The following is an 11,118-nucleotide window of genomic DNA, read 5'->3' as shown; positions in this document are numbered from 1 at the left end:
TTGATAATTGAAATATCATTGATCCAAAACTATTTTTTGCTAAGTTATAGCTTATTATTCTAGTCTACGACCCTTTTAAACTTGTTTTATATCTAAGTTGCCGTGGTCTTTAACCGATCCCGTCCATTTTTACTAGAAATATTTTCTACTATAGTGAAAATTTGTGTACACAATTTCATTACGATGTTAATTTTTCTTCGGGTTATTGCTCCCGAAACATAGAAAATTGTTTAGTCATAAAAGGGGCGGTGCCACACCCATTTTCAAAAATTTTCGTGTTTTCCAATTTAATGTTATAATTCAATTTAGAAAGTAAAATTCTATTGACACAAAGCTCTTTTTCGCTAAGATATAGCTTATTATTATCGTCCCTTTTAAAAATCTTTTATATAAAAGTGGGCGTGGTCTTTAACCGATCTCGTCCATTTTTTCCTAGAAATATTTCCTGCTATAGGGAAAATTTGTGTACCCAATTTTATTACGATCTGTTAATTTTTCTTCGAGTTATGGCACCCGAAACATAGAAAATTGCTTAGTCATAAAAGGGGCGGTGCCACGCCTATTTTTTTATATTTGAAGTTTTTCATATTTAATGTTATAAATCCACTTGGGAAATGAAATACCATTGATATAAAGCTCTTTTTTGCAAAGATATAGCTTATTTTATTCGTCCACGACTCTTTTAAAAATCTTTTATATAAAAGTGGGCGTAGTCCTTAACCGATTTCGTTAATTTTTCTTCAAAGCATTCCTTATAGTAAAGGCAACCTCTCTGCCGAATTTTGTTACGATAGGTTAAACGATTATTGATTTATGATTAATAATATTTGTAAAATTAATTTTATCACAAGTGGGCGGTGCCACGCCCATTTTAAAACATTTTTAAAAATTTGTATCAAGGGTCTCAATATCAGTCCACATGTCAAATTTCAACATTCTTGGTGTATTATTTACTAAATAATCAGGTTTTTTGTGTTTTCCAAAATTTTATATATATAAAAAGTGGGCGTGGTTATCATCCGATTTCGCTCATTTTCAATACCAATCTATTCTGGGTCCAGATAAGCTAGTGTATCAAATTTGGTGAAGTATAAAATAAATAAATGTAAGGCGCGATAACCTCCGAAGAGATCTAAGACCGAGCTTCTCTTCCAATTTGCGTCATGCTCCTCTTGATTTTCCCTACAAATTGGCCAGACGGGACCTACATGTTTTATGCCGACTCCGAACGACATCTGCAAGGCAGATAAGTTTTCACTGAGAGCTTTTCATGGCAGAAATACACCCGGAGCGCTTGCCAAACACTGCCGAGGGGCGACCCTGCTTAGACAAATTTTCCTCTAATTAAAAAACCTTATTTATAAAATTTGGTTTGCTTTGCCCGGGGTGTGAACCCAGGGCATAAGGTGTGGTAGGCGGAGCACGCTACCATCACACCACGGTGGCCGCCGATTTAGTGAAGATATCTCAATATTTACTCAATTTATCGTGCTAACGGTCGGACGGACGGACATGGCTCAATCAAATTTTTTTTCGTTACTGATGATTTTGATATATGGAGGTCTATATCTATCTCGATTCCTTTATACCTGTACAACCAACCGTTATCCAATCAAAGTTAATATACTCTGTGTGCAAATCACGCTGAGTATAAAAAAGGTTTCCCTTACAAGAATACTTACGGGTATATAGCATGAGATATAGCTACCAAGTCTTGCCCAGCTGTCAATAAACGTTGGTACGAGTTCCTTAAAGGCGAGTTGACAATCCTACCCTAATATCATACGTATGTGTGATCTTTTCATGTTAGTTTTAGTACATCTTTATTGCGATGTATGGGTGTATCAGTTTTACTTAGCCTCCTTTGCCAGGGGCTTGAAAGCACGACGGTATTACTTTTATGGACTTATCACTAAACAATTTATCACCGCAATAATAATTTGCCGCGGTATAGGCTGCGTTATTCTGTCCATTTGCCGATTGCTTCTTCAAACATTTTCTTGAAACTTTATGAGCTATTGCTTCGAAAGGAATCTTATGGTCACAATTGAGCCGGGGGGTTGGTGCCAGGGTGCAGATAGGGGGAAGGGGGCGGGTCTGCTGTTTTCTGTGCCAATCCAGGAATAAGAAGATCGTACAGGCTGCCAATGCAGTGCAGTGTCTTTCAGGCGGAAATTATAACCGTGAAGAAATCAGCAGAAAGTCTAGTAGAAGCGTGCTTATGCTGCAGTCGCTTCAATATATTAATAGCCAGGCGGCGATTAAGGCACTTCATCAAGACGTCTTCTGGAATGCAAAGAAGCATTGGAAAAACTTCGCTCAGGAAGGACCATACATCTATACTGGGTTCCCGGTCATAAAGAGATAGTAGGTTAAGAAAAAGCCAAGCTTTCTCATGGTTGGGTTATCATAAATATTTTTTCAATACCCTAAAATTAATTGTCAGTAATGTAGTAGATATATCGCTTAACTTTCCAAAATAGTTACAAGGCTTTTAGAACTTGGCCATTTTATAGCCAACTTATCGCTGAGCTAGTTCCTTATTTACAAAGTATCTGTGTATTCGAAGGCCCAAAGAAGAAGTACCATACTGGATTCGAGAAGAAACTTGATCAATTGTTAACCGTAATTTTTATTTTGATAGAAACACACTCGAAGAGTTGCCAACCGTCAATCAGCTTTTCTCAACATTTTTATTTTCGATTTCAATTGTCGTCGGTATGTTAGTCGTATACCATGGCTGTAGCAAGAATATAACATTGAAGGTAAAATAAGGATTTGTCATCATTTCCCAGCACCTAACAATTACATTTTTGTAAGTCTCAAGTCACAGGTAGATACCATTGCTAGCGGAACATAATCAACCTCAAGACGTATTATAGAAATGCTTTTCTTAGTAAGAGAACCAACTCAATGCCAACATCTCTACATAGGAGACCCATCTAGCGGCAACTAGCTAGAGAACATGTTGTACCGAAAAGCGCAGACACAAACCTCTGGTGGTCATAGTGTATAACATATAGTTGAATCGCTTGCGATGAATAGTGGACACACACCATTTGTAGAGGTGATACATAGAATTATTGTAGAGGTAAAACATAGACACATATAACAGTTGCATCTGAGTATAATGCGTATTGAAATTTAGTAGTACTAATTTTATGCGCAGCAATTTCAGAAGAGTAGATAAAGTTTAACTCTAGCAGTTCATAAAAAGTTTAAGCGTATATGTACATATGTAGATGTAAACAAGTAAGGAAGGCTAAGTTCGGGTGTAACCGAACATTACATACTCAGCTGAGAGCTTTGGAGACAAAATAAGGGAAAATCACCACGCAGGAAAATGAACCTAGGGTAACCCTGGAATGTGTTTGTATGACATGGGTGTCAAATGGAAGGTATTACAGAGCATTTTAAAAGGGAAGGGGCCATAGTTCTATAGGTGGACGCCTTTTCGAGATATCGCCATAAAGGTGGACCAGGGGTGACTCTAGAATGTGTTTGTACGATATGGGTATCAAATGAAAGGTGCTAATGAGTATTTTAAAAGGGAGTAGCTCTAAGTTGTATATGTGAAGGCGTTTTCAAGATATCGACCAAAATGTGGACCAGGGTGAACCAGAACATCATCTATCGGGTACCGCTAATTTATTTATTCCTGCCATGACTCCAGGGGCTTTTGATTTCGCCCTGCAGAACTTTTTCAATTTCTTCTACTTAATATGGTAGGTGTCACACCCATTTTACAAAGTTTTTTCTAAAGTTATATTTTGCGTCAAAAAACCAACCTATCACCATTTTCATCCCTTTTTTCGTATTTGGTATAGAATTATGGCTTTTTTTTCATTTTTCGTAATTTTCGATATTGAAAAAGTGGGCGTGATCATAGTCGGAGTTCGCCCATTTTTATTGCCAAGATAAAGTGAGTTCAGATAAGTACGTGAACTATGTTTAGCAAAGATATATCGATTTTTGCTCACGTTATCGTGTTAACGGCCGAGCGGAAGGACAGACGGTCGACTGTGTATAAAAACTGGGCGTGGCTTTAACCGATTTCGCCCATTTTCACAGAAAACAGTTATCGTCATAGAAGCTATGCCCTTACCAAATTTCACAAGGATTGGTAAATTTTTGTTCGACTTATGGCATTAAAAGTATTCTAGACAAATTAAATGAAAAACGGCGGAGCCACGCCCATTTTAAATTTTTTTTTTATTTTTGTATTTTGTGGCACCATATCATGACTGGAGTTGAATGTTGACATAATTTACTTATATACTGTAAAGATATTAAATTTTTTGTTAAAATTTGACTTTAAAAAAAATTTTTTTTTAAAGTGGGCGTGTTCGTTATCCGATTTTGCAAAGTTTCATTTAGCACACATATAGTAATAGGAGTAACGTTCCTACCAAATTTCATTATAATATCCTCAACAACTGCCAAATTACAGCTTGCAAAACTTTGAAATTACCTTCTTTTAAAAGTGGGCGGTGCCACGCCCATTGTCCAAAATTTTACTAATTTTCTGTTCTGCATCATAGGATCAACCCACCTACCAAGTTTCATCGCTTTATCCGTCTTTGGTAATAAATTATCGCACTTTTTCGGTTTTTCGAAATTTTCGATATCGAAAAAGTGGGCGTGGTTATAGTCCGATTTCGTTCATTTTAATTAGCGATCTGAGATGAGTGCCCAGGAACCTAAATTTCATTAAGGTATCTCAAAATTTACTCAAGTTATCGTGTTTACGGACAGACGGACGGACATGGCTAAATGAATTTTTTTTTTCGCCCAGATCATTTTGATATATAGAAGTCTATATCTATCGCGATTAGTTTATGCCGTTACGGGGTACCGTTATGCGAACAAAGTTAATATACTCTGTGAGCTTTGCTCAGCTGAGTATAAAAAAACAGCTAATATACCACTGTACATCTAAGTATTTAATGCCGTCTCAAAGTGTATGCCTGATGTGCAGTAAGCCTTATGAGCATAATTCCATGAGGTATGGGACGTCTGATACGTGTGAATGTATGGGTTGATTTGCATGGACGAAAGTTAACCCATATCGCGCCATCGATTTTTCGATAGATTTTGGGCTCAGGAAAAAAAGTTCCAGTAAGCATACCCAAAAAAAAAATTTTCGAGCCTGCAAAATTTGAATTTTTTGACTTTTTTTCTTTGATTTTTAAGGTTTTTTTCATGACCTACTTAAAAAATTTTCATTTGATTTTAAAATTTTCATGTGTACCCTGTCCGACTCAAAATTGTCCGCTAAAAACTTTGGCGATAACAGTTTTTTGAAAAAAAAATATTTTCTGGGTTTTGAAGTGTTTTTTAAAAAAAAATTTATTTTTTCGCCATTTTTTTTTAAGGGTTTCTTCAGAAACGTGTAAAAGTGTTGCCGATAAAACGAATTTGTCTCATAGTTCCTATCACACTCAAAATTATGCGATAAAAACGTTGGCATTAACAGTTTTTTAAAACTATTTTTTTTTGGTTTTTGGAACTTGTTTTGGTCGAAATCGATTTTTTTCATTTTCAAGGCTCCAAATCATTTTTTATGTATATGTTTCCGTTAGACCCACCAATAAGTATACCAAAATGATCAGGGGACGAGCTAAGTTGATTTAGCCATGTCCGTCTGTCCGTCCGTACGTCCGTCTGTCCATTTGTTCGAACGCAAACTAGTCCCTCAATTTTGAGATATCTTGATGAAATTTGGTAATCGGACTAAAAATCGATTTCGACAAAAATGATGAAAATCCTCTTACCTAAACAGTCGGTTGTATTGGATATATATTATAAATATGTCTGATCTAGACGATTTTTTCAGACAACCATCTATGCCCAATACGTAAGGTTGTGCTAAAATTTGATGTTGCTAGCTGTTAAAATGAGGCAGAAATGGGGCAGAAATGGCGAAAACCCCTTATTGAACAATCGATTGTATGGGAGGTATATGCTATAGTGGTTCGATCCTGTCGATTCCGACAAATGTCAAATACCAAATCAAAATATGCCTGCTTACCAAATTTCATCAAGATATCTCAAAAATTGAGCGACTAGTTTTCTTTCAAACAAACGGACAGATGGACAGACAGACGGACGGACATACGGACATCGCTAAATCAACTTAGCTCGTCCCCTGATCATTTTGGTATACTTATTGGAGGGTCTAACGGAAACATATACATAAAAAATGATTTGGAGCCTTGAAAATGAAAAAAATCGATTTCGACCAAAACAAGTCCCAAAAACCAAAAAAAAATTTTTTTTAACTGTTAATGCCAACGTTTTTATCACATAATTTTAAGTGGGATAGGAACTATGAGACAAATTCGTTTTCATCGGCAACACTTTTGCACGTTTCTGAAGAAACCTTTAAAAAAAATAGCGATAAAATAAATTTTTTTCACCAAAACACTCCTCCAAACCGAAAAAATATATATATATTTTTTTTTTCAAAAAACTGTTATTGCAAAAGTATTTAGCGGACAATTTTGAGTCGGACAGGGTATACGTGAAAATTTTAAAATCAAATGAAAATTTTTTAAGTAGGTCATGAAAAAAACCTTAAAAAGCAAAGAAAAAAAAGTCAAAAAACTCAAATTTTGCAGGCTCGAAAATTATTTTTTTGGATATGCTTAGTGGAACTTTTTTTTCCTGAGCCCAAAACCTATCGAAAAATCGATGGCGCGATATAGGTTAATAAATCGACCCAGCTTAATGTACATATGTATGTAGATATGAGTGCGTCGATTTATTGGATTCACCTTAAATAATTTACATGCCAATTTTTGGCATATAAAACCATTGTGCAGGATATTCAAATGCTCATTATAATATTAACCACAAACATGATCAGGTGTATTTTGGGGCAAACGTTGGCGATACCGCTACTTCTTTTGGGTTTGTATATGACAAACAACAAATTAATTTAACTTTTATAGCTCTTAACCTTTTTAGCGCTTTGTTGTACTAGCACAACTGGACGTTTCAATAAACGCAGCGGTTATCACTACAAAACTCCATCGGGACCAGCACATGGACCAGCGCATAGTTTTTATGAGAATAGCAATTCATTGTATGGACTGGAATCACAGTCAAGTTCATCCCATGAGATATCCAATCCCTCTTACTATGAATACAAGCCATCCCCACCAACCGCCAGCTCCCATCATCATGGTGGCGGAGGCGTTAGCAGCAGCGGTGCCAGTGTTTCGAAACCAGGATATAGTATTGGCAGTGGTTTACGTTCCATCGCGCAGGGATCAGCCAATCAGGCATACACAGCGGTTGCTAATCAACATTCTGCCGCTAAGCAAGCAGCTTTCATAGCGAAAAATACATTGGCTCAGGCTGCTTCACAAGCAGCAGCCACCGCACAGGCAGCACTTGCTGGGAAGCAAGTAATACTCCAGGAATTGGAGCAACAGGCAGCTGAAGCACAGCGTTCACTATCGCGTGAATTGGATCAATTAAAATCAGCAAAAATGGCAGCACAGTTCGCACAACAAACCGCACAAGCTGCGAACCATCATATTTCAGTGTTAACAGCAGCTGTTAATAATGCCAAGTCAGTAGCTGAACATGCCGAACAAACTTCGAATGAGGTGGCGAATCAATTGGCATCACAGTCAACAATGGTTGGTCAAGCGAGAAGTCGTGTCGAGCAGGTGGAGGAACAATTGAAACAGGCGCGTGTTGATTTCGACGCTACAAAGGAGGCAGCCCTAAAAGCTGCATCTTCCGCAGCCGAAGCTCAGGTGAATGCATCAAAGGCGGCCGCATATGCCACTATAGGTTTGCATGAGAGCACCAATCAAAATCCCCCCAGTGCGCAAGGCGATGATGAGCCTTTTGATGCTGAAACTACAGCCCTAGGACATGAAGTCGAATATGATAGACGTGACGTTCATTGACAATGATGGCTGGCAAAGGGACGTAGATGGAATAGCTAATGACAGATGAGTTTGTTCCAAAAAGAAAACTTGTTATAAAACAATAAAGTCAAATAAAGTAAGTTACTGAAGAAAATCATTGGCAGCAATTAGTTCTACGAATGGTATTTGACATTTGTCGGAATCGACAGGATCGAACCACTATAGCATATACCTCCCATACAATCGATTGTTCAATAAAGGGTTTTCGCCATTTCTGCCCCATTTCTGCCTCATTTTAACAGCTAGCAACATCTTTTACCACAACCTTACGTATTGGGCATAGATGGTTGTCTGAAAAAATCGTTTAGATCAGACATATTTATAATATACATCCCATACAACCGACTGTTTAGGTAAGAGGATTTTCATCATTTTTGTCGAAATCGATGTTTGGTCCGATTACCAAATTTCATCAAGATATCTCAAAATTGAGGGACTAGTTTGCGTTCGAACAAATGGACAGACGGACGTACGGACGGACAGATGGACAGACGGACATGGCTAAATCAACTTAGCTCGTCCCCTGATCATTTTGGTATACTTATTGGTGGGTCTAACGGAAACATATACATAAAAAATGATTTGGAGCCTTGAAAATAAAAAAAATCGATTTCGACCAAAACAAGTTCCAAAAACCAAAAAAAATTGTTTTAAAAAACTGTTAATGCCAACGTTTTTATCGCATAATTTTGAGTGTGATAGGAACTATGAGACAAATTCGTTTTATCGGCAACACTTTTACACGTTTCTGAAGAAACCCTTAAAAAAAATGGCGAAAAAATAAATTTTTTTTACAAAAACACTCTTCAAAACCCAGAAAATATTTTTTTTCAAAAAACTGTTATCGCCAAAGTTTTTAGCGGACAATTTTGAGTCGGACAGGGTACACATGAAAATTTTAAAATCAAATGAAAATTTTTTAAGTAGGTCATGAAAAAAACCTTAAAAATCAAAGAAAAAAAGTCAAAAAACTCAAATTTTGAAGGCTCGAAAATTATTTTTTTGGGTATGCTTACTGGAACTTTTTTTCCTGAGCCCAAAATCTATCGAAAAATCGATGGCGCGATATGGTTTAACTTTCGTCCATGCAAATCAACCCAGCTTAATGTACATACATTCCTACGTATCAGACGTCCCATACCTCATGAAATTATGCTCATAAGGCTTACAGCACATCAGGCATACACTTTGAGACGGCATTAAATACTTAGATGTACAGTGGTATATTAGCTGTTTTTTTATACTCAGCTGAGCAGAGCTCACAGAGTATATTAACTTTGTTCGCATAACGGTACCCCGTAACGGCATAAACTAATCGCGATAGATATAGACTTCTATATATCAAAATGATCTGGGCGAAAAAAAAAATTCATTTAGCCATGTCCGTCCGTCTGTCCGTAAACACGATAACTTGAGTAAATTTTAAGGTATCTTAATGAAATTTAGGTTCCTGGGCACTCATCTCAGATCGCTAATTAAAATGAACGAAATCGGACTATAACCACGCCCACTTTTTCGATATCGAAAATTTCGAAAAACCGAAAAAGTGCGATAATTTATTACCAAAGACGGATAAAGCGATGAAACTTGGTAGGTCGGTTGATCCTATGATGCAGAACAGAAAATTAGTAAAATTTTGGACAATGGGCGTGGCACCGCCCACTTTTAAAAGAAGGTAATTTCAAAATTTTGCAAGCTGTAATTTGGCAGTTGTTGAGGATATCATAATGAAATTTGGCAGGAACGTTACTCCTATTACTATATGTGTGCTAAATGAAACTTTGCAAAATCGGATAACGAACACGCCCACTTTAAAAAAAAAATTTTTTTTAAAGTCAAATTTTAACAAAAAATTTAATATCTTTACAGTATATAAGTAAATTATGTCAACATTCAACTCCAGTAATGATATGGTGCCACAAAATACAAAAATAAAAAAAAATTTTTAAATGGGCGTGGCTCCGCCGTTTTTCATTTAATTTGTCTAGAATACTTTTAATGCCATAAGTCGAACAAAAAGTTACCAATCCTTGTGAAATTTGGTAAGGGCATAGCTTCTATGACGATAACTGTTTTCTGTGAAAAGGGGCGAAATCGGTTAAAGCCACGCCCAGTTTTTATACACAGTCTGTCCTTCCGCTCGGCCGTTAACACGATAACTTGAGCAAAAATCGATATATATTTGCTAAACATAGTTCACGTACTTATCTGAACTCACTTTATCTTGGCAATAAAAATGGGCGAACTCCGACTATGATCACGCCCACTTTTTCAATATCGAAAATTACGAAAAATGAAAAAAAAGCCATAATTCTATACCAAATACGAAAAAAGGGATGAAAATGGTGATAGGTTGGTTTTTTGACGAAAAATGTAACTTTATAAAAAACTTTGTAAAATTGGTGTGAAACCTACCATATTAAGTAGAAGAAATTGAAAAAGTAATGAGCAAGAGCGTGTCGGATGTAAAGAACGAAAACTTGCCCCGGCTATTGAATGTCCTGTGATATCTGTGTCGCAGATTGGAAGGAAATCAAGCAGTCTTACCATCAGAGAGAATGTGGATGGTAAAGAGCGTGTACTGACTGTAGATACGGGGGCATCTCATTCCTTGATTCGATCTGATTTGGTCTACAGGAGAGTAAAGTCATTACCTGGAGCAATGTTGCGTACGGTCACAGGCGAGTATAATCAAGTCCAAGGCGAAGTGGTATGTGAGGTATTAATTGGAAAAGTCATGGTTCTACACAAATTCGTTGTGGCGGAGATCGTTGATGAAGTCATTTTGGGAGTGGACTTCTTGGTTGACCATGACATCAGAATCGATATGCGGAGAAAAATTATGCGCTATAAGAACCAGGACATACCACTTAACTTTAGTTTGGAAAAAGGGTTCAGCAGTAATCGGGTACCGGTGGAAAAGACTCGACAAAGTTCCTCATGGAACTTGGGGGTGGGGAGGGAGGGATGGCCTGAAGGTTCAATGTGGCCATATAAATCGTTCCCGAGATGGTCGGGCCAGCACCTTAATGGTGCTGTGTTACCGGAGCGTATCGGATCTGTATCCGACAAAGGACCATCACATCGATAATACTCCCCAACGCCTTCGGGGAGTAACCAAATCGCTACAACAACAACAACAACTCGACAAAGACCACGAAAGTCAAAGGCA

At 37.2% G+C, this 11,118-nt stretch overlaps 1 protein-coding gene across 1 annotated transcript; it reads left to right on the top strand.

The window, feature by feature from the left end:
* Positions 1 to 6,859: 6,859 nt before the first annotated feature.
* Positions 6,860 to 7,954, top strand: LOC137233520 (prophage side tail fiber protein homolog StfR). Its single transcript, XM_067756616.1, has 2 exons — positions 6,860 to 6,912; positions 6,970 to 7,954. The coding sequence occupies exons 1-2, from the start codon at positions 6,861 to 6,863 to the stop codon at positions 7,923 to 7,925; spliced, it is 1,008 nt and encodes a 335-aa protein (XP_067612717.1). The 5' UTR covers position 6,860; the 3' UTR covers positions 7,926 to 7,954.
* The last annotated feature ends 3,164 nt before the right edge of the window (positions 7,955 to 11,118 follow it).

Source organism: Eurosta solidaginis, chromosome 5 (genome assembly GCF_040869045.1).
Source record: "Eurosta solidaginis isolate ZX-2024a chromosome 5, ASM4086904v1, whole genome shotgun sequence".
NCBI lineage: Eukaryota > Metazoa > Arthropoda > Insecta > Diptera > Tephritidae > Eurosta > Eurosta solidaginis.
This window is presented reverse-complemented; position numbering and strand designations above follow the sequence as displayed.

Bases quoted from the DNA above. Each gene is read 5' to 3' on its own strand.
- LOC137233520 (XM_067756616.1), top strand. From the start codon at position 6,861: ATGATCAGGTGTATTTTGGGGCAAACGTTGGCGATACCGCTACTTCTT. The intron at 6,913-6,969 runs GTTTGTATATGA...TAACCTTTTTAG, and splicing joins GATACCGCTACTTCTTTTGG to CGCTTTGTTGTACTAGCACA.